The 25178-nt window shown below is 38.4% G+C and overlaps 1 protein-coding gene and 1 long non-coding RNA gene across 4 annotated transcripts in view; one reads left to right on the top strand and one right to left on the bottom strand.

Annotated features, from left to right (window-relative positions):
* Positions 1–25178, bottom strand: part of LOC134804345 (nonsense-mediated mRNA decay factor SMG7-like) — a 41688-nt gene that overhangs the window by 4664 nt on the left and 11846 nt on the right. For all 3 annotated transcript variants that reach the window (XM_063777352.1, XM_063777353.1, XM_063777354.1), the window contains exons 10-16: positions 24730–24861; positions 23747–23906; positions 13736–13864; positions 12235–12368; positions 4655–4743; positions 3710–3826; positions 2174–3406 (exon numbers count right to left, since the gene is read on the bottom strand). In XM_063777352.1, coding sequence (XP_063633422.1) covers positions 2174–3406; positions 3710–3826; positions 4655–4743; positions 12235–12368; positions 13736–13864; positions 23747–23906; positions 24730–24861 — 1994 coding nt within the window. The remainder of the gene's footprint in view (positions 1–2173; positions 3407–3709; positions 3827–4654; positions 4744–12234; positions 12369–13735; positions 13865–23746; positions 23907–24729; positions 24862–25178) is intronic.
* On the top strand, positions 14733–19788 carry LOC134804396 (uncharacterized). Its single transcript, XR_010146120.1, has 3 exons — positions 14733–14805; positions 14890–15055; positions 19346–19788. It is a non-coding gene; the product is annotated as an uncharacterized LOC134804396 (long non-coding RNA).

The raw sequence follows: 25178 nt of genomic DNA, 5'->3' as shown, positions 1-25178 counted from the left end.
TCTGAAAGTTCTTAGAAAAGGCTACTTAGAGATCATATAACAAAACAAAAAGAGGCATATTATTTATAAAAATATACCTCTTTATACATTTTTTGGGGTATATGCAATTTGGTCATTATCTGTGTTTCAGGATTGATGGCAATTTGGAAATTGTACGTCGAGCGTTATTCCAATTTCGACCTAAGAATTTTTTCGTATTACTATTTATAACGATTTTCATTGTGGGCTCAGCCAACAACAGAGTTACAGTAGGCTTCAGTTATAGTTTAGTTCTTGTACGTTTGTTTATTTTTTAAATTACACATTTAATCGCTTTTGTAGTTATTCAACGGATGATCATAGAGAAGCATGTCATTCAAGAGGGACGTCAAAAGTTTACATCGCACAGTTGTGCGGTTAATAAAAAATACTGGCAAAAAATTGTATATCAGTAGTTTTTGATATCCCTCAGTATTCATATGACACTGTTAAAAAAATCTTGCTTAAATTATTTTGTGTCGAAAAAGCTTGAATCCCGATGGGTACCTCATGAATTTCATACACAACCTCCGAGGACCTAAAATTGCCATACAAAAAAGGCATTGGAAGAATGAGCTGTGTGCGCTTCAGGGTAATCCTATCCTAATGAAAATTTGTACGCGTGGTCAGAAAGAGATAAAGCACGCATTAAAATAAAGAGTAACGTCCTAATTACTTCAGCTTTTTCTATTCTAAACACTTTCAGTTTGCCCTAATATGGGCCTGTTGTTGTGGTTTATTTCGTGAGTAACTATCGCGGTAACCGAAGACAATATTTTGTGGGCTAAGTTAAACAAAAGTTATAAGGAAGGGTTCTGACATGCTCAAAAACACATTTATTACTGATATTATAACCACTAAATATCGGTAAGTTATAATCACAAAATATGTGTACAAAACGCGAGAGTTACATTACATTGTGTTACATTCACTGCCGACTGTAAATAACCCAAAAGAATTGGATTCATAACAAACCGTCTAAATGACAAAGGTTACACAGAAAATTCTTTTTTTTTTTTACTTAAAACGTGAACCAAAGGACAATCAACTCTATTTTCCAAATAAATTGGTTTAAATTTCAATGGCTTAAACTGAGTATGGTGGGCAGGACGGGGGTAGAGACGTGAGACCTTTTCAGAGAACTCTAAATTTTTTTACTAAAAATATTTTCAAAACGCATTCAGATAATAATTAAATACATTACTGCAGAGGCCGGAAAAGAAGGGCTTGCCGGCCGAATAGGTATAGACCGGATAGGGATATTAGGCTGGCATGCCCTTTTCACGCCGAAGCATGTACAGTGCTTTACTCAAACATGCAATGAAATATTGTTATGTTCCTTTTAATAGTTTCGAAGTAACCCGTTTGGGACGCAACCTATTTTTGGAGAAGCCTTCGTACCCTTTCCTCTCAACACGAACAGTTACTTGACCCATTCAGCGCTAATCACGACACGTTTTTCCTAAACGAAGCATTTCCGCTACATACCGGGAAACCCATGTTACCGGCTACGACCGTAGCTCAGCGGTAAATGTGTTAATATTTAAATCACGTCGCCCAACCGATTATGCTTGTAAGAGTTGTAAGTCTTGTACGTACTAGTGACTATGATTATTAACAAGGTAGAATAATGCACAAAGTAAAGATAATAGCATTATTCGGTCGTGCCATTAAAAAATTACTAAATGCCCCGTGAAATTCTGTTTGTGTTCGGTAAATTTTGCAGTTTTGATACTGGAGCAAAATTTTATTCTGAGGTTCTTGCGATACCCCGGTTCTTAAGCTTGCTCACTTTCAAAACTTCATAAGGGTTTGAATATTGCAGACAAATTTACAAGTTAATATTAAAACATAAGAAAAATTCAAATGATGATGTCCCTTTATTTGGTGCAGGTACCTTATTAAAAGCGTAAGAAATATTCCGGCTTTTTATTACCGAATATGATTAAGTTTCCTTAAGTTACCTGTCGCTAAATTTTGCCCTCTAAAATCCCGAATCAACGAATCATTGTACAGTCGCTATCAGATATATCGCGGAGAGGCCAAGGTGACGCCTCTATTGTCAAGGCGTGCACAGATATTTTTGAGCACCTCGTCCGCTCCGATGTATCTGATCTGATGGCGACTGTAATAAAGTTGAGAAAGCTTAACTTACCACTGCGACAGGTTCCTCCGTTGGCATGGCCAAGTCCAGAGAGCTCGGCGTCTCCTGGACCTCCTGCAACCTGTCCTCCATGCGTCTCTCGTACCCAGGTAGGGGGCCACTCAGATCCAGCGGCCCATGCCTCCCCATATCCAATGGCTGATAAGTTTTTTCTTCTAAGAAACTTCTGTTACTTTGCAACGACCCTTCATCTAGGTAGTTCCTTGCTTGCTGGATTGGATTGTACTGGTCAAAGAAACCTAGACCGGGCATGCTGTAGCCTGGAGGCGAAATGTGTCTAGGCATTTGACCTATAGCAGTAGGTCTGATGAAGTTCTGATCTGGCTTACGTGTCTGAGGTATTTGAGTGAGCTGCCCGAATGTGCTCGGGTAGAATTGCGTTAGATTCGCATTAGAAGTCTGTGGATAATCAGACTTCCAAAAATTAGGAATTAGATTAGACATAGGTGGTGGATACTGCATTTGATTCGGGTGGGACATCTGTCCCATCTGTCCCGGTCTTTGACTGGGCATCTGCCCCATTTGGGACATAAGAGGAGGTTGAATGGAAGCTAGTTGGGATGGGAGCAAAGGCGGCGGCATACCGAGCCAATTTGGAGGCTGATTGAAAAGGCTCGCGTCTAATGGGACATTTTGGACTCTGAAATCGTCATCCCTAAACTTATTTTCTTCTTCTTGAGCCCAGCGTTGGTTGGCGAAGCGAGGAGGTAGATCGTTAAGGAACTGCCTTTTATCGTTGCTCATGTATCCTTTGTCTCTTGAGTCAGCGCGCGCGTTTTGTTTCTGCAGCGCCGCGGATCGAACATCTATCTCTTTCGGGTTAACTACAGGCAGTCTAATATTAGCTTGCGGACTATATTGAGGGTTGTAGCTGATGCCGGCGCTTTGCAATCCGTAATTTCTCTGTCCAGCTCGCTGTTCAAACTGGTTCCACTTGCCTTGATTCTTCTGGGTAGGGGGTTGGATGACTTTCGGATCTTTTTCAAGTTGTTTCTCTTTGGGCTTGGGCTCAGGGGGTATATCAACTAGATGGGGGTAACCAGACTTGTCTTTCAGGGCGAGAATACCGCCAGTTTTTCTGCCTACGGGAATTTGGGCTAGAGACTTTTGGGGCTTGGGTTGCATGGTTTTGGGGCGCTCTAAGAGAGAGGTGTCGACGGCGGCGTCTTTATTGGCGTCTGGGTCTGTCTCCTCCGCGACGGGAGGGGGAGTCTTAAACTTCACCTGTGTGGACAGAAGTAACGGAAATAAGTTTTTTTGACAATAAAACATTTTTGATACAAGCTTTTACCGCTGCCTGTACTTTTATCTCAACACGCAACTAATACACATCAAGACAAACCCAAACCAAATCCAGACAAAATTATGTTGGGTTGTTTTATCACAGAGTTCCTATGGCCACCTCCTGTGCCCATCGTCAGATCAGCTCGATGGTAGGTACCATCATATTGCATTGTCACCCACTTGTCACGACTTGCAGGAAATGTCATCATTCAACGCGTGAAGATTAATAGAAAAAGCACCCACTTGCTTGCAAGACTCCTCCTGCTTGCGAAGGATCGCCGCCATAGCGATGTTGACGCGCGCCCGTCGGCCGTCCCGCTTATCATCGGCGCATTCTTTGGCGGCGGCGTCTTCTAATTCCTAACACAAAAAAAAACACAAATGGCAGTTTGTGAGTACCTAGACGATATTTTTAAGCAAAGTTTAAACTATTTTTGATAAGCAAATACGTCTGATAGCGATACTATAAATATTTCTTCTTCTTCGCGTTATCCCGGCATTTTTGCCACGGCTCATGGGAGCCTGGGGTCCACTTGACAACTAATCCCATGATTTGACGTAGGCACTAGTTTTTACGAAAGCGACTGCCATCTGACCTTCCAACCCAAAGGGGAAACTAGGCATTATTGGGATTAGTCCGGTTTCCTCACGATGTTTTCCTTCACCGAAAAGCGACTGACAAATATCAAATGATATGTCGCACATAAGTTCCGAAAAACTCATTGGTACGAGCCGGGGTTTGAACCCGCGACCTCCGGATTGAAAGTCGCACGCTCTTACCGCTAGGCCACCAGCGCTTTTTTACTATAAATATTTAAATTACAGAAAGGATTTGACAGCCTCCTGGGTTAGTCGGTAGTGACGTGACACTTCCTAAGAAGCAGAAGGCCCCATATTTCGGACACTTATTCCTTTTTAACCTATCGAACGATCACCATAGAACAACAAATTTATACAAAGCAATTTGACCCATATTGATCTGTAGTAACACACGTCTGATAGGTACTGTATCGCTACGACCCAAATTGAGTTAGTATATAGTGAATATCACACGTGTGATATTAGGGCGATCCACGGGTTAAATCGATCGTCCTCTTGATTCTAAGTACAAATAACCTGAAACTTGATAGTTTCCCGAATTAACTTTGTGAAAATGGCGTTAAACGGTATACCGTTAATAATAGGTACCTGGTCACCGACGGTCGCCATGGCGCGCTCTTCCCGCGCCCGCTCCAGCGACCCTTGCGGCTTCAGGATGCCCACACGCTGATCCCGCACTGAAACAAATACGCCTTTATTACTGACCCATAAGGACCCATATCTATACATCTTATAAAACTAAGTCCCCCTAGTAACTAAGTTCTTGAGGAAGGTTTAGGTGTATAATTTGTTAAGGGTGACCCGTGCGAAGCCGGGGCGGGTCGCTAGTTAGTAATATTAAAATAGGCATCTCTTTCAAATATATTTATAGAATTTCGTATAGCTTCGATAGCCAACAGGTATTTTTATTTCATTAATATGAATCATCTACGCCATCAAATACATCGAAGCGTCCAAGGTGCTCCGAAACATCTGAACACGCCTCTATTGTCAAGGCGCTAGAGTGCGTGCTCAGATATTTATGAGCACCTCGGTAGCCCCGATATATCTGATGGCGACTGTAATGATATATGAATTTAATCAGCTTTAAACATATGATAAGATGAGATATCTATTACTTCTAATTCATAAAATCATATTAATATTCCCTACCATGGAACAGACTATGTTTTTTTGTACAGGTGGCATCATTAGTAGCGGATAGAACGACGACGCTCCAATGTAAACCCGCCAACTAATACCCTTATTCATTAAAGGGGGTATTAGTTTAATAATATAGTAATTCTCGTTAGATACATCAGATACAGTAACGATGAAAAGTATTCAGACAAATAAAATAATAATTTTAAAACAGAAACGGGACTTAATCGCGTTCATTACGTTTATTATTTAGGTTGAAATTTCGATGTTTTCGTATTTTAATTACCTCGACAACAACAGCAACACCCTTAACTGTCCATCGGTGGACCTTATGCCTTATGTAATAAGGTTTACGACCTTCCAGTTAACATTAACAGTGTGGGCGATGGTACCTTCTCTTTGCTGTTGTAAAGACGTTACGTTGTTATAGGACCAGACGGTTCATATGACCTCTAGCGTCCCACGGAGCGTCCCACTAATACTTAATTAGTTCAAAAAATTTGTAAGTCGCTTTTATTTTATCTCGTTACATTTTAAAACAAAATAAATTAGGTAATTCTATAATCTAATACCTTTGATTCAAGGACTATATAAAGCCTTTAGAAAGCAAGCAGTTCTCGGGCAATTTCCGTTGTTATATCATGTGTTAACATATCGTCGTACCACCGTCCACACTGTTAACTGTACATCGGTGGACCTTATGCCTTTTGTAATAAGGTCCACCGATGTACAGTTAGGAGTGTTGCTGTTTGTACTCCAAAGCCGTAGGAGAAAATGTATTCCTTTATGGGGAAATACTGTTGTACCGGCGAGAAGCGTACTTACATGGGATATCGCCGGCTGACCATAAAAATAATATATTTTAAAATCACTTTAGCGTCGTCTAATGAGAGGCTTTGTTCATTTAGTCGAGCTCTTAGATATATGTAGTTGTATGTATGCTACGAGGGGTGCCTTTTAAGTTGTGTCGTTTGTAAAATCTAAAGACAATTTAAACCTCAAGTACTATTTATTGTTTTTTTAAGAACTTGCTGTGATATTTAATACACTTTTTCATTTGGTTGATTCAGTTTTGAAACCACTTATTCCACTCCGAAGTTGGGGCTTCAAAATGGCCGTTTTGTATACGTCAACCGCCTCTTCTTGCTTTCGGTACCATTAACCACGAAGACATTGCTTAATTTTAGGGAAATTAAGAAATCATTAGGGCTCAAGTCAGGGCTGTACGGCGGGTGGTCGAGAATTTCGACGTTTTGATCTAGTAAAAACGCAATTGTTTGCCGGGGGGAGTGTGAGCTTGCATTGTCATGGCTCACAAGGAAGGGTACCCAACTGTCCGACTCCGATTTGATTTATTTTGATATATGTTATTGAGTAGTCTAAAATAACGGCCACGTATTTTTTTTTAGCTGCCCATTTTTTATATAAAAAAAAAAATATATAATATATATACCACAATATATTTATTTATTATATATTATATAATAAATAAATATATTTTTATATAAAAAATTAATTTGTGGTGAAATGACAAAACACGTCCCCATTCTTTATTCATGTTCTCCAACATATAACGAAACCAGTAATTAATTATCAATTTTTTTGAACATGTCTCTTCTCAGAAATTAGGTTTGGTCAATTTTCAGTATTTTAAGGCCATTTTCTCCTAACAGGTTGAGTTTGGGCAGCTAAAAAAAATACGTGTCCGTTATTTTAGACTACTCTATAACATATATTGTTTTCGGTTGATTTTTTAGAATTCACTTATAGCTTCTAGTAAGCAAACTGTAATATACTAGTCAGGGTTAACTGTTTTGTGATCTTCTAACACGATGGTGGCAACGTGTCCACTTTTGGCGACAAACGAGGCGACTATTTTTTTAAGTACTACTTGAGCGTATGACTTGTTTGGTCGGTTTCGGCTCGTTTAATAACACTCAGACGGTGGATTACTGTTTGGAATCTGGATCATAAGCATAAATCCAAGATTCATCACCACTCACAATGTCATAAACGAGTTTTGTATCTCCTCGATCGAATTGCTGTAGAGTTTTGCGGCACCATCTAGTGCGAGCCGTTTTTCGGTCGGCAGTAAGCAAATGTGGTGTCCGGCGAGAGTTTTGTTTTTTACACCTAGCTCTTCTTGTAAGATTTTTTAAATGGTTGTCCCTGAAATGCGTATAGAAGCTTCTATCTTTCGGTATCTATATCACATAGCGATCTTCGACGATGAGCTGCCGTACAGCCTCAATGTTTTCCTGGTTTTTCGCGGTGTTCGGACGCCCTTCACCCAGTCTATCACTGAGAATAGAGCAATCGCGTTAAAATTCCAATTACCAGCGTTATACACTATTGGCTCCGTGCAAAGCGGGTGGTGGGGGAAGCCGAAACGATCGCAGCGCTTGTAGTGAGCATTTTTGGCAATTATGGTAACAGTGTTTCTGTCAATTCCCATAATTCTCAGTTATTTTGTTCTTTAAATCATACTTACGATAAAAATGGGTCACGATAGCTGTTGTGGGGTAAACTGCAATAATACTGGACGAAACAGTAATACCTATTGATTTTATATATTTTCAACACCGAGCTAGATATTAGCCATTTATATCATATAGTATTATTCCAGACTTAACAACGTAACGGGTAAACATTTTATCTAGTCAATGTCAACACAGTTTTGCTTGGATGTTAATAAAATAGTATGGCTATTACAGTGTACTAACATTAGGTGATTGTAATATTAGTTATTGAAAGCCCGTCAAAAGCATACTTTTGACACGTAGGGTTGTCTGTCGTCTGTCACAACAGACATTATTATAAGCGAAAGAACATAATGTTTAACTTAAAATGTGTTATGAAAAACCTGTGAAGAAGGGCAAAATTTTTATACTTGCAAGCATCATACGTATCCCCAGGAAGAGGATCACAAAGTGGGCCATCAAAATATAACGAATAAAATATTTTTTCATTGAATTTGCAACGAAACAACAACGAAGAAAATTGACCCAATAATATAAAATACACAGATAATTCTTTCTTTTTTCAGTAAAGCAAAAACCAAGTGTATTTAACATTAAAAACGAAAAGATTCCGCATATTGTTAAGTGCATTTTAAAGCACTGAAGTCGCGTTAAACCACATTTAAAGTTATAGAAAATTATCGCACGGAAATTTTCCTATGAAATCTCCATTTTCACAATTGACTTGTCAACTTTAACTCGACGCTATACTAAAACGGTTCGGTCAATCATGATTCGTTTAATTGTTTTTAAATACTTAATTCACATTGTATTTAATACGATGGTAGTTTTTTTTCTATAATTGTGAGAGATATGTGAACGACAAGACTTAAAAGGCGGCCTTCGTGTTAACCATATTACTTAGCTATGCTCTATAAAAAAATTAAAACGTCGGATCAGATACATTTTAAACCAATTCCGTATTATAAAAAAAAAACTTTTTCACTTATCCAGAATAAAAGGTACAACAACCTTATATCTTATATCCAGAGGTGAAAATGTGAACTATAATTGAATGCAGAAGCGGTTGCCCATTATCCTCTCAAACATTTTTTTTATTAACGAATCACGCCCACTTAGCGTGGCGCTGGGTTTCTTAAACACGCCCGCTTGTAAACCACAAGCTAAAATAAACTCTAACTACTAAGTTTAGAGTCGCTTTTAATTCCCATTATTTTGGGCGTCACTCGGTCACTCGGTTAGCAGTACTACGCCTATTGAGAGCGATAAGCAAATATCAACCTTATTTTAGTTATAGTTTGGTTGAAATTCGAATGGCAATGGTTTTATCGATTGCTCCATACGAGTTCCTGGAACCAATATATCGGGAACCGTTTTGAGCATCGAAAAGTTAAGTGAACAAATATTGGTTAGTTTGAAGAGTAGAGCCTACAGTTTAATTTTTTGCTCGTGTATATCACCTTTGTGTTTTTTTTGTATGAGCATGTACCTATAGAGTAAACAATATAGGTTAGTTTGTAGATTGCATATTTTACTAGTCATTTTATACAAATAATATCTGGGAGACCGAGCTCTGCTCGGAAAACATATAAAAACTCAAATATGCACTTTTTCCCAGAGATTTTATTATATTTAACGTAGGGGTATTCTATATATTTGTTATATTGTTACTTCTAATTTTTACCTTATATTATTTATTTTTGCCCTCTTTTATAATTTTATTGACTTTCCTCTAGTCTATTGTACTGAGTGCTATATTTGTCTACCGTTCTTCATCAATTCTCATCTCCTCAAAGGTCAACTGGAAGAAATCCCTTAAAGGGATAAGTTCGCCTTTGTACTGCCTATCCTGTGTCATAAATTTGTGTTTTGTGTTTTGTACAATAAAGCGTTTATACATACATACATAAGACCTAGCTAGATCGATTTTTCGCCCCCTAAAATCTCCATATAGCAAATTTCATCGAAATCGTTAGAGCCGTTTCCGAGATCCCCGAAATATATATATAAATAAATATACAAGAATTGCTCGTTTAAAGTTATAAGATATAATGAACACTGCAATGAAATACTGTTAATTACAATAGGAGACTCAGCATATTACCTACTAAAAAAGCTTTATTAAAAAAATGTAGAGACTATGAAATTATAAAAAAAACCTCTATGAAAAAACCATTACATGAGACTAATTTTTTCATCGCCCGCACAAAGGACTACTACTATACTAGACTTCCTAAAGTAGTAACGTGAAAATCACAAATATAAACCACCAACCACCACCAAACCAACAAACGTCTCTTTTTGGCCCAGTGGTTGTCTGGTAGAGAATGCCCTAAGGCATTAAGTCCACCATTTGTACTAATTATTTTATGTGCAACAAAGTATAAATAAATAAAACGTCTACCGTAAAAACATGGAGGTGATATATTATTTGCCGGTACTGTATAAGTTTCCTAATAGGGATGATGACACATGTTGAATTTTATAACAAAATCTTGTAAAATAGATAGCAAATGAACAATTTATCACAATAATATGGATATTAAAATAATATATGGAAATAATACTAAAATATAGGACCTAAATGTTTCAAAAAAATTTTTTTTTTAACATCCAAAAAGGAAATAAGTAAGGATACCATTCGATTCCTTACATTTGAGTGATGAACAACTGTGGGACTTTGACTATCAGTTCTGACTTTTGTATTGCTTTAATGCAATGGGTCCCATATAGACATTTGATACTAAAAACAGACCTGGTCGATTGATACAAATAAATAAAAAATTGTCATCTAACCTATTATCACTTTGTCGAACAGCTAACAGTCGTACCCGTAACGTAACACTGTAGGTAGGTATACTATACAAGCATTAGCAACATCACTCGACCTGCCACTACCTCACTAAGCAATACCACTTATTAATACCGCTTGCAAGGGTCTTAAGAGGAAACACTACGACCGTTCCAATTGGCCTCTCCGATACAGAACTTGTTGAACGCTAAGCTTGTTTTTCCTCAAATCAATCTGGAAATCAAACTATTCTGTAATTCCTATAGAGGAAGCTTTATAGCTCGCCCCGATACCTGATTCTATAATATCAGTTTGCAGACTAGTAATTCAAATCAGGCGGCTTAGCACGGACGCGTTTTTATCCCTTGTCACCATGCCTGTCACGTTCTAACAAGTATGTAAGTGCGAAAGGGACGCGCATAGTGATGTGCATGAAAAGAGTTGAAGTGCACGTAGTGGCGCAATCGAAGCTGGAACACCCTCAGCGTGTAGCCGGTCTTCTGGCGGTGTAATGCAAGCGCGATACGTACAGCGACTTACTCGGTGTAGCAATCCGCAAGCCAGAATTAGCCGGTTCGGCGGTACCACACTGAGTCTTACGAGGCGCCGTGCGCGCCTTCTTCTTTCTTGATACCAGTGTGAAATCCTCCTCATCCACACTGGCCACAGGCAGCTTCTCCTTGGGAGCCGCTCGCTCTTCAGTACCCTTTACAGGTACACTAACCCGGTTCGATGCGACTTTCGGACCGGCGACGACATCCGCGTAAACACGATGACGTGATTTGGAGGAGGCGGGGGGAGGGCGCGCGCGCGGGAGGTCGCGGGCGGCAACACAGCTGATGCGACACATTTTACAGTGTCAGCAACTCGCAAACTGACCGACTCGGCGCTCGTGGCTTGCCGGTCATCGCACTTGAAATTCGACGCCGCCGACCGAGTAAGGGCACTGTTTCGCAAACTGATGACTTCGTTGCGTAACTCGGTTATAGTGACCTGGGCCGCATCAAACTTCGAAATGACATCTGCTAGACTTGTTTTTAGGGCCACGATTTCCTTCAACAAGCAGCTGACGTCGACATGATCCGGAATATAGGACGGCAGGCTGGAGGCACCCGTCGTCGCAAACTCCGGAATCCGGTCTTCATTCTCCCTTAGAATGTTTATGATGTTCTCGAGGGTCTTTTTCCCGGTTTCATCTCCTCTCCGGTGAGGTACATAAGTGCCGGCGATCCCGAGGGACTCGTGCAGCACCTTCTTTGCTGCACAGATATCTTCGACGGAAAAACTCGACGAACAGATCTGGACAGCAGACACCGTGTCCATCACTCCTTCCAGCAGCAGCTTCTGTTGCAGAAAGCCGAGGAGCTCGTTCACAATGGGTGCACTCTGTCCGGAGGCACTCAGCGCGTCACTTCGCTAGCTGCGGCCGAGCCGCGCTAATTTCGCAATTAATTAAATTAATTGATCATCAATGCGTCTATGTCGCTGCGCGCATTGGACACGACTTGACAGAAAAGTGTAAACATATCTTTGACCTTGACTGTACAATGAATTCATGAAATAAATTTAGTACAGTTAAGTCGAGAATCTTTAGAGAAAGCTTTAAGCGACATGACTGACCCTTCTCCCAAAAATCAGTCTCTGAGATATGACGAATAATCATTATAGTTCACTCAAGTGTTGCATAAAGAATCCATTAAAGGTCACTAAAGTGTTGTATAATGAATTACCATAACGCATTCAACTACAGGACTTACCTTTCTCCCTAAAATCAGCCTCTGAGATGACGACAGGCGGCGGCGCGTCCAATGACGCGCGTCGCGACGCGTCAACGCGCGTCAGCTCGCCGCCGCGACACAACGCCGTGAACGTCGCTGTGTTGTCTTCGACGCTGGTAGAAAAAAAATAGTTTTCATTTATTTTAGTGTTTGTACAGTCGCCATCAGATATATCGAAGCGGCCAAGGTGCTCAAAAATATCTGGACATGCACTCCAACGCCAAGGCGTTAGACAAATTAGACAATAGAGGCGTGTACAGATATTTGTGAGCGCCTCGGTCGCTCTGATATATCTGATGGCGACTGTACAGTTTGCTCTTACTCGTTGGACTTTAAGTATGAAGCGCATGCGACAAACACTAGTCGTCTCTTTTTTATTTAGATATTCATTCAATTATGCCCTCTCTTTTACACCTTTTGCGTATAGGTGTGAAAACATATTGCTGCCGTGGCGTTGGAATATTTTTGTTTCGGTTGTTATGTTAGGGTAGAGTCTGGCTAGCCAAAAATTGTTGACAGACATTTCGTTGTTGTATCACCAATTGTCTATGATTTAAAAAAAAGCTAAAAGTCAGTTGTCAATTTATGTCATTCATTCAAATTGTTGGCGGTTTATAAGGGGTTTATTTTAAATAATATTTATAATGTCTATACTGAGTGAGGTTCGCAAACTATTATATTTTAAGCTCGTAAATAAAAATTACAATATGCGAAGTCGACGTGTAGCGTTGTATAACGAAAAACTGCAATGTTTACAACTCTTAAACAAATGTAAACAAATTAGGAGGTTGGTGCTCTATAAATATTTTGATACTTAGCATTTAGCATATTTGGCATAGTACTTATGTATTTTTTTGGTGATGGATTAATATTACGGTATTATCGAGCTAGGTTTTATTTACACTACATTTCATTTTTCGCCTTGTTACAACGGTATATGGTGAGAAAGTGTTAACATATGTGTTTATCGTCGACTGTACTTTACATATTGGTAGAAATTACGTGAACTGACTTTGAGTGCACGTCAACATATATTTAACTTATATCCTTAGGTACCTTACGTGTGCACAGAAAATCAAAAATATTTTCTAGTATCAAAACTATAATTCCTACTACACAAAGTGTGACCAGCCCAAGATTTTTTGAATTTCCCGCCAAACATTTGTGTAATATTTCAGTAGCCAGACTTTTCTATGTCATATCCATAGTTATAATATCGTTGGAAATAGTTATTTACGATACAAGTGCGGAAAAGAGGAAATTAGAAACGAGTGGCGATAAATTAAAACACGACCGAAGGGAGTGTTTTAAGTCGACACAAGTTGCCAATTACCTTTTCGCACGTGTATCGTACAACGTTTTACAGTACATATGGCCCTTTAAACTTTTGACATACGCACGAAAAGTGCTATTTTACGCACTAGTGCGGGAAAATAGGACCATATGTACTGTAAAATAAGTTATAATTTATAATACTTACGAGACAGAGAAGTGTTCGGGAGCAATGGCGGCGAGCCGCGACCCGAGTGCGACGAGACGGTTGGCCCTCACACGGGCCTCCAGCTCGGGATCGTTGCTTAGGCAGTCTGGGGATACCACGGACGGGTGGCTGCAAGGGAAAGGCGACTGTAAGTGTAAGACGATAAGGTTCCGTTTTGTTTTTTCTAAAAAATGGAAGTCTTGGAGTTGGTAACCTTTTCTTATATTTTAGTACTATGATTACGAGACCCAGCGACTGTACCAGGGGTTGGAAACTTTTTCTCAACTAAGGCCCGGGGATAATAAGCTAACGGCTCACTGCCGTTTCAGGGGTTGAAAACCTTTTCTCAACAAATGCAGGCGTAATAAACTTACGGCTCTCAGCGATTGTTCATGGGATCCGAAACCTTTTCTCAATTACGGCACCTAGCCTAGCGACTTGTCCAGGGGTTGACAACCTTTTCTCTATTGTACCATTGCAGAGGTAGTGAGCTGACGGCTGACATGGACCGCTCCAGGGATTGACAACCTGTTTTCAGTCAAGTACAGGGGTAACAAACTTACGGCTCCCACCAATCGTTCCAGCGGGCTTAGCAAGGTTATATCATATTGCGCGTGGAATCTACTGTCGTCTTTTAACGATAGTCGTATTTTTATCGTTTTGCTGAACATGGTTACGGGCTACGATAAGAATACCACGTCGATATCGTATATAGTTATCCACTATCATTCGTAAGTGACCACGATTGTCGATGCCTAGAGTTTATGAAAAATCCATTTAATGCCTGGCTTTATTAAAATGTCGGACGTGTGTCGGACGATGTTTGAAAACGAATAGTTAGTTTTATTACTACACTTCCAAATTGAAAAATGTTTAAATGAGTGACAGCTTTATACAAATTTACTTACATTATAACATGCACGGATAATCGTGTTTTCTCAACTGACAATTCACTTGACATTGACAAGCATCGCGTACGCGCATGATTCAGTGAATTTAGTGAAAATACAAACCAACTCGAAGAAAAATACTGATTTGCTGTGTAAACTAAAGGAAATGCCACCCAAAATGTAAGTTTCTCTAATTTATTTATAGAAAAAGTTATAGTTCGTTTGATCATTAACTGGTTTTGTCATGAATATGTTTAATTTCAGTCGATGCTTCGGCGCACAAGAAAATGCTAGCCAAATATATAACTCAGCATCCCCTGTTCGCCTACACCTACAGGGAGATCCATGAGCCTCTCGGAACCCAGAGATACAAAATGCAATGCTGCACAGTGCACACAAGTTCTAAGATCTAGAAGAAAGGATTGAAGATGTAAGTACACCTTTCTTAAACTAAAATCATGAAAAGTTTCTGGTGCCTTTTAATATTATTGACACTTAATATCTATTTCTTCTCATTCTATCTATTATGTTCTACTAAGTGACAAAAGTTTGTTAAAAACCTGTTCTATCACTACTATAATTGCAGGAAGTACAATGATGTGTAAAAGTTACACTACAACACTACCTATGCATACATTTATTCACATTGCATACTTAAGGGTTCTAACAAATATTAAAATCTTTGAAACCCGTAGACCTCACTTTAAAAACTTATATATTTTTTTACTCTGTTTGTATATTCTAGAAGCTGGTTTTGTAGCAAGAATAAAAGTTTATTGAAAAAGAAAAAGACACATTTTATGCCATAAATATAAGACATAAAGATAAAATATTATTTAGTTTTTATGCCCATTCCGGATGTGAACTCCCGCTCAATTAAATTTTAAGTCCTTCCTCTTCATAACCGTTTTATGTCTGATTGTTTTGCCGTTCAGGCAACCTATCTATGGAATGCACTCCCTCTACCTGTAAGACAAGCCCCAAGAAAATTTGTTTTTTGAGTAGTACATTTATTTTTATAACATATATGTATGTTTATGTTAGTATGTATATCTAAGATATACCTACTGCATTTGATTTTTGATTGGTTTTTGCACCAACCTTTAGTGTTTATATGTGACGTCCCACGGGTAAAGGCACCTTATGGCGGTTGGCGCTTACGCTATTATTAACGCCGCTCCAATATTATTGCGGCGCTATGCGACGTAAGCGCCAGCCACCATAAGGTACCTTTTGCCGTGGAACGTCACATACCGTAAAACGGGGTCAACAGAAATCGCAGAGTGAATAGAGAAATTTTGAACTTTTTCTTTCAAGTTGTTATATTTAAAAACGTACATCTCTAAAATTAGATTTTTGGAATGCGTATATAGTAGACTATTTATTATCTACATTGGTACCAAAAGAACTTAATCAAACTGCCTAATAGTTAGATTTTTTTGACTCTAAAGTAAGGTCTCGGAGAGGTAAGAAATCAAACCTGTCTGAACTTTGTTCTAGCAGTAAATGTTTTGACATTAACTAAGTAAAAGTTAGCTAACCTGGTAATATGTGACGTCCCACGGTCAAAGGTACCTTATGGCGGGTATGGAGTTATGCATACCCCAGTAATCTACAATAAATAAGCTATCGATAACACAAAAGATCAACCTTCTAGGTTGCGTAGTTACAGAGATATGATTTTTTGAAAATAATGTTGTGAAATGAGCAACTTTACGATAGAGAAGTTTTAAGTTTAGCCGCCTAAAAAACTATGTTCCTGAAGTAAGTTACATAGTTGACTACAAATAATAATGCCTTATATATCTGAGATTAAAAAAATATTGCGACTTGTTCTGTAATGCAAATAGAAACTTTTGATATCGACTGATTTATGTGTATACTAACCAATCTCTTGAAAATAAAGTTTTATTTCATTTTCACGATTGATTGCAATGAGCTCTCAAGATTTAAATTTTATCTATTAGAAAACGACACTGACAGACAGTTTAAGCAAAAAACAATACCGATTTAGAGGTGAAAATGTATTTTCTGACTTTTTCATATAAAATCACAAAATTGAATATTTTTACTTTTAATGTGACACACAATCAATTTTTCTGAGCACATATGAAAGAAATTCTGTCATTCAAATGAAATAAATCCTAAAACCCCAACTAAATACTATATTTAACACCTTATGCCACTTTAAACTTACATAACAATAACAGTATTTGCTCCATACATTTACGAAAAGGTACCTTATGGAAATAAATCTAATAATACATCACTACAAAATATCAATCATATTATAGTTTATCTTTTATGAATAGAAAATATTAATTTACATTAAACTGCCCCCAATTTAATTAGTTCTTCGTCATAATAATCTTAAAAAAGACCAATAATTTGTATGTAATGAAAAGGTACCTTGTGGTCAAGTTACATGATGAGGCATGATGATGATGGAACAGTTAGGATAAACTAATAATATTTTGGGGTTAAGATGGTATAAATCGTCTATTTCTTATCAATAATATATTTCGGTTGCTATTGAATATAAGCGGCATTGAGGTTCAATGACCTCAGATATTCCATAAGGTAATGCGTCGGGTATTGGCATTTTTCAGCAAACCAATGGCTGATTTACTGCATGCGACCAAACCAAATGAAGATTATTCTAGTTAAGAAAGACTTGACGAGAGTAACTTTGGTATAATAGCAGTCTACTTGGATTTGTGATGTCGGTCTATGTACGGTTATAATATTTGCGAGGCGCCCCAACCAGAACTGAAATTATCAAATTAGTTTTGCAGAATGCTAATACAGTTCTCTACCAAACTTCTTTTCCCGTATTGACTAGTTTTTTTGGGAATTTTCAATCTTTTTTCCATAAGGTACCTTTTCTACTAAACTCTGAGACGACATTACTAGGCTTATAACTAACTTATAACAAAAATAAAAACAGGTAAACAAACGTTAGGCATTAAGGTTTCAGATCACACAATAAAAAAAAATTGAGCATTTTTTCACCTCTTTACAAAACATTTAATATCTCCGAAACTAGAAACCCTCATAAGGTACCTTTTCCCGTGGAACGTCACATATAGTATCTGTAGTACCTAAATAATATATAATATCACTAATTTTCTGTATAATAAAGCATTTTTTTGCAAAAAAACAATAACAAGCAAATTTACGTGATAAAGGGGTCAGTGGACACGCATATGGGGTGAACAGTTATGTCATAGGGGGTGATTAGATACAACAAAGGGGTGTAAAGACACGCCTTGGGGGTTAAAAGACACAAAAAATTTTTTTGTGTCAAATAGCTGTTTAACAGATACCATTACCATTATACCATTTGCCAACAGAGTATCCACATAATAATGACCAAATTCGATGCCTATGACAACTAAAACTTAATATTTCTATTCACCCCTGTCTTGTGTCTATCGACCCCGTTTTAAGGATATGGAGAAAACAGGTAGTTTTCTTTGATTTTCTCTGAATTGGGTAGATAAAAAATTATTTCACAAATGCAAAATTGAAGAACTAACCAAGACTCAAAAAATGATATCAAAATTATTACTTTATCATTTGGATTATTGGCGAAAATCCTCCTTGAAGTTGAAAATCGTGTCTTTTCACCCCGTTTTACGGTATTTGTTTCAATGGTTGACTGGTAGATAATGCCTTTTGGCATTTAGTTTGCCATTTTTACGTAATTCTATATGTTTGTGCAATAAAGTTTATAAAATAAATAAAGTAGCCATACCCACAAGTAACTTACAAATTCTCTGCAAGAGTTATTCAATACAAATAAATTGTATTAGTACCTATTCTACTAAGATTATAAAATAATATAATACCTACTCGTACAATATTCTTACTTATAACATGTAACTTGTAATATAGGAATACTAGGAACAGTTATGTTAGCACTAAAGCTGGCCATATACATTTGACAGCTAAGTTTGACCCACTTCCCGATTTCCGATTGTGCTGAAATTTTGCATACATAACAATATGTAAATCGGATGACAATTGCAATATTATGATGACATGGAGCTGATCTGATGATGGAGACATGAGGTGGCCATGGGAACACTGTGATAAAACAACGCAAACTAATTGTGCTTGGTGTTGTTAGAATGGACTCATGGAGTATTAGTTGCCTGTTGAAAGAAAAGTACAATCAGCGATAAAAGCTTGTACCAAAAATGATATTTTTGGTACAAGCTTGTACCAAAAATAATATTTTTGCCAAAAACTTATATTGTTAGGGCTTGGGAGTAGAAGCTGGTTTCTTTACTGCTGGGAGCTGGAATATTTTTTTTTGTGTTTGGTAAAGTGGTTTATTGTACCTATACCTGATTATGGGAATGATTTTAGCAGCCTATGTATGTGTGTGGGTATGTTTGTGTCGTATATTACCCTACCATAGAATATCTGAGACAAATTTTGATAAATAAGGTGTTCGTTGGTTTGTTTTTATGACGCAGGTGGTACAGAACTACACTTAATACATAATACTACTTTAATAACGTATAAATAATTACTAGAACAAAATTCAATTTATTTTCAATCGATAATTTGGACAACTGTAACAAAAAAATCCCCCTGGCTTAAAAACGAGAGCTTTCTAAAAGTGACATTAATTTCACATAATTTGCCAATGAACCGCTGTAAGTACTAGCCTGCGCCTGACCTCATCTAATCTAATTTGTTTCTGTTTCAGTCATAACATATTGGAGGCTTGAGAGACCATGCGATGCATCTCAGGCACTATCCGATCTACAACCGCCACTGGCTGCCGGCATTGAGTCACATTGCCCCTCCTCACATCCGACGACTCAAGGCGTTGAAGAGGGAGGCTGAGAATATCACGAATAACCCCACAATGCCTGTCCACGAGGAATTCTGCCGCTCGACTGCCCGCCGACCCTGTGCTACAGCTGGGAGCCTGAGCAGCTTTAATATTTCGGATAGGTGGATAGCGGAATGGTCTGCTTCGGCAGCTCGGAGTAGCTGTATATCTGACCCAAAGCCAAAAGGGTTTGACCTTCCTCGGAAAATCTGGTGCCGCCTGAGAACCGGACATGGCCGCTGAATGCCCTCATCAGTTTATGATATGAAATGAAATGAAATCACTTTATGGGAGCATTCCACGAGCTGTCCCATACAAACGCATTTTATTTCCTGTCGTGCGACTTTTTTTTTCGTCATTTAAAGCAAGCGATTAATTTTCCGTGCATATGTTTGACCATTTGTCGTAGAAAAGGAAACTCTTATACCTGCAAATCTCCAGAAAATCCGCATTTCTACGGGACAAACTGTAGACAATTTCATGGAATGCTCCATTGCCAAAACATGATAGGTTGATGGTAGAAAAAATATTAGGAATACAAACCATATACATATAAATTCTATGTTAAGTGTGTACTAACTTATTCTTGGTTAAGTACTAACTTATTGTCTACTCTATACATAGGTAATTACATTTAGCAAGACATGTTGGCCGTGGGTACCAAGCTCAACATGTGCTAGACTGGCGTCCAGCGCTGGTTTTCAGTTTGGCCCCTTTTTGTTGGAGGTCTGAGAGGAATGTTGATCTTTTCTGCGCCGTTAAGCAATCTATTTATATTTGAAACGAAACTTATAGATGAGCAGTTATGAAATTGCAATAATTTAATAATATGGATATCAATTAAAAGCTAGTGAGAAGACCATTCCATATATATAGGTGTCATACCTATCCACAAATAAAACAACAAACAACCTTTTCAGTTCATTAGTATTATCATTAAGCGCTTTACACGTAAGGTAGGCCGTCGAATCAGACAGAATGGTAAGGGCCCCCGCTCCGAGACGTTCCGGTACAAAAGCTGTTCATAGTAATCCAGCAATAAAGCTGCTGGCATGATGGGCACTTTCACAGCGGGTACGGCAGCGAATGATTTATTTGTACACCTACATTTAATGTGTAAATAAACTTTGTTTAATTTTTTGGCAATAGTTGTTTTATTTACCCATTTATAATATTCTATCTAGCACAGAGCCGACATTGTTAACTTATCTATAGAGTTTAGTAAACAAAAAAGACTTGACAACACCACGAGTGACGAGAATTGTCAAATGTTGTATCTACCAAATAGAATTTAACATAGTTTTTAACATTCAACGTTAGTTATCGGCGTATTAAGTCTGACCGCAGTTATAGTCACTAGAGTAGACTTATTAGCATAATAGAGCATTTAGGAATATTCTTATTTGACCTTTTGACCGCCAGACTCACTAGACGCGCCTTTTCATACAAACGTAGTACACATTTTTCTCTCTGGATAATAACATTAAATATTTTGATACAATTTGTTGTATATCAACATCAACTACACCCATGCCCCTACGTTTGTTCTTTTTTTTTTAAATTTTTTAATTATTATAAGAGTTAGGAGCATTTAAAAATTTGTATGAAATCTGTCTTCCGCTCCTAATTTTTACAATAATCAAAAAATCGAACATAGGGGCATAGCTATATGGTTAATATACATTAAATTATGTAAAAATATTTTCCATAATGTCAATATCCAGAGAGGAAAATGAGGACTACGTTTGTATGGAGCAGCGGAAGCGGCCATCTCCCTTTCCTCTTAAATAAGAACGTGCCTAAAATATTTTTATTACCTATGCTTTCACTGTACTATACTGCATATGAGTCGGATTTTACATTTAGAAGCTATAAGAGTCACAAATTTTGTACGCATAAGGCTAAAATGAAAAATAAGAATAAGTGACACCTACATTGAAGCATGCCCGGGAATGCTGTTCTATATAGAAATATAGGTAAATTAGGTAGGTATTTGTGTGATAGTAAAACATAGTAATATGTGAAATATGTATTTATTAAGAGCCGGTTTTGTGCATGCTTGCATGCTTAGGAAGTCTTTTAGGAGCGCCTTCTCTAATTTTTCCCTTGATCCACGAGAAGTTTTCTGGAAGAAAAAGAAGGAAATAAGTAAAAGTAGGTTCATGTGGCAGCGATGGAGTAAATATTTTCACATGAGTGCAGTCTAGTGCACCCAAAATATACACTAAACAATCGCCAGGAATAATATCCATTAAACAAGGCAGCACATTAGAACTAGGTGCCTTAGTTAAACCTAATAAGTATTGCATTCCCAGATTATATATCCCAGAGATAACTACTTATCAAACAATAGGTAGGTACATATCTCAATGCACAATACAGCCGCACTCATACTTATTCAAAAAAGTATAAAGAAAAGTCACAGTTTTTTATGTCTAATACTTAATTCAGTGCTCAAAAGAACTTACCTTCTGTTTACAGCATCTACAAACTGCTCGAGATAGGTTCAGGCTTACAGTAGTGTGGCCAATCCAGTCAGTAGTGCTCCAATGGACAAACCATGATCTTGACTAGTCCCGCGTTGGTAGTTGCCATCAGCTAGCAGGTGTAACTGTTACACACCAGCAGCTGCTGCTGCTGCTGGTGGTGTAGGTGTGCTGCTGGTGTTGTGTATACTGTTAGAACCTAAAACAAATAAGTACCTAATTACAGTACCGGCCAATAATATATCACCTCCATGCTTTTACGGTATAACTTTCTTTTTTTATATTTCTGAGTGACTTCTACAGCTTTAGGTAGTTTAGTACTATTCCTTGTCCAGCGATGAGAAAAATTGGTCTCATGTAATGATTTTTTCATAGAGGTTTTTTGTTTTAATGTATGGTCAACTACATTATTTTTAAAGAGCTTTTTTAGTAACTAGTATGCTGAGTCTCTTATTGTAGTTCACAGTATTTCAGTATTCATAATATCTTATACCTTTAAACGAGCAATTCTTGTATATTTATTTATTTATATGTATATATAGGTATTTCGGGGATATCGGAAACGGCTCTAACGATTTCCATGAAATTTGCTATATGGGGGTTTTCGGGGGCGAAAAATCAATCTAGCTAGGTCTCATCTCTGGAAAAACACGCATTTTTGAGTTTTTATATGTTTCCCGAGCAAAGCTCGGTCTCTCAGATATTATTTATATAAAATGACTAGTAAAATATGAAATCTACAAACTAACCTACTACAAGTTCATACAAAAACACACAAAGGTGATATGTTATTGACAGGTACTGTAAATCTAATTTTGTCAAGTAGATTTTCCCCTTTAGGTTCGGAGGTTAGGATATGAATGTTGAAGTAAATAGTAGCTTAAGTAACCTCTGTTAGTAGGTTAGTAGCATAAGTAAGAGATTGTACAACAGATATCTTAGCATACTAACTTTTACATATAATAATGAGGCCGGTACCTAGTATTGAAGAGTTTAGTAGCATTGTCATTAAGACGTCTGTTTTACATAGAATCAATGATTTCAAATATAATAGGGTCTATGCATAGAATACATATTAACTTTATAAGAAACACTGCAATTTTATAGCTTTACCTTTGAGGTGTTTTGGTAGGTAACCCATCACCGTTTTGAGGCTCGGCGTTAAGTTCGGCACATAAGTAAATGCACTGCACACTCCGCACGCAACGCTACGCACTCTGTAAATATGCCGAAACTCTTCGTCCGGCATATCAAATAGGCTGCAAGCGTTTCTTAAAGCTGTTTACGAGATTTTTCTTCAACAGCAGCCGCGAGTAGGAATAATAAAATTTGACTTCCCTGCGAAGAAAATATTGACAATAATTATATACAGCGGAACATTGTAACTAATAACTCTCAATATAAACATAGAAAAACTGATATTTACCTGTAATTTATACCTTAAAATATGATTATTCACTACTTTTGCTTTCACGACAAGGCTTATCGTCATCTAAGAAGCACGTAGTTAAAATTAACTAAGTTGAACTGTCAAAATGGGACAATCTGTCAAATTATCCACATCTTATCCAACTACCATGTTATGCAAATTGTCTTCTATCATCTACCGCTGTCAAATGTGGATAACTCCATATATCGTCTGCAACCATAGTATGGATGATAAAATCGACGATAACGGCCGTTTTATCATCCCATATTGCGTGATAACTACCTTGTCGTACAACCTTGCTAAGCCCGCAGGACTTGGAAACCTTTTGTCAACCCATTTCAGGGGTAGTAAACTCACGGCACATCCTGGTCCAGCGGTTTCTCTTCTTCCACATCAGGGACGCTGCGCCCGTACGTGTCCCAAGCGGCGTGGTGGCAGAACTCAAGGTGCTCCATCGACCGCTCCAGGGGCTGAAAGCCGTGGAGCTCTTCATCCTCGGGCAGGGGTACGGCGTCATCTATAAAATTGGTATAAATTAGTATTTTTAGGTGCAGTGACTTCGGGTCCGTTCGCACAGTGGCCAATAGGCCGCCGGACAGCAATATAATTACGCGCGTGCGATAGAGATAGGAACAGCCGGGTCAATGTAAGAAATTCTTCATGCTTGGCGTCCTCAGTTTAGTCATTTTTGTAGTTACCGGGACACCATGCCACAGTGTGTAACTCACTTTACCAGTTCCACTTTGGCAACCAAAAATTGATTAAAGTAACTCGTGTACTTATATAGGCCCCGTGCATGAACTACAGGGGGCAGCATAGGAGCCGTCAGATTTTTGGCTCGAGCCTTAAATGTGACGTTTATGCTTCCGATGTAGCCCACAACGTGGCAGAACCTACTATGCACAAGGAAACGTACCGACGGGAACGGTAGATGGTAGCACTTGTTTTGGCAATGGACATTTGCACATATGTTTCCGATTCAGGCCACAAGATGGCAGACCCTCCAACGCGCACGGTCCCTTCGGGTAATGCTGTTGACTATACATAATGTAACACGTACCTTCTGTAACACGTACTGTAATTTATAATGTATGGTTGTTTATCCCCACAAAAAAAACTAGTGGTTGTGTGAAATATAGACCTCGCACCAACATGACTCCGCCATTTTGAAAAAAAAAAAAAAAAAAAGAAGAATGGACAGAAATATCTATAATTATCGAACATGCTTACGAAATTTCACGAGTATAGCTTGAAAAATGCGACTTGAACACGAGAAAATCCGGACATTTTTGTCGAAACTGAAACGGAGACCTTCGTTGCCTTTCGTTGAATAAACTCACATTTGTCGCAGTCCTCGCTGGGCAGCTTGTTGAGGGTGTGCGCGAGCGCGTGCCAGAGCTGCGGCCGCGCGGCGAACGGCGCCGACTGCACCAGCTGCGGGTACTGCACCACCCACTCTAGGCACACTTTCACTGGGGACAATTAATACAATCATATTTAATAATATAACACACTCAACACTGAAAACTCGGTTGATGTATCCAGATATAGTTATTTCAACTGCCTGCCTGCTTCACTAATAATAATAATAATAACCCCGCGGGGCAGCTTGTGGCGAGCTGACGGTGAGTGGCGACACCGCGGACCCCTATTCCAGAGGGCCCTGTCATCTGGCCCTCGCCTCTGTGCTTGCCTTGATTGGCCGGCCAGAGTGGAGTCGCAAGAGCGGGACCTATGCTCCAGGTTGGAAGTGTAAAATGTCATAACGCCGGCGGCCTGCTGAACGGAT

The sequence above is a fragment of the Cydia splendana genome, chromosome Z (genome assembly GCF_910591565.1).
Source record: "Cydia splendana chromosome Z, ilCydSple1.2, whole genome shotgun sequence".
NCBI lineage: Eukaryota > Metazoa > Arthropoda > Insecta > Lepidoptera > Tortricidae > Cydia > Cydia splendana.
This window is presented reverse-complemented; position numbering and strand designations above follow the sequence as displayed.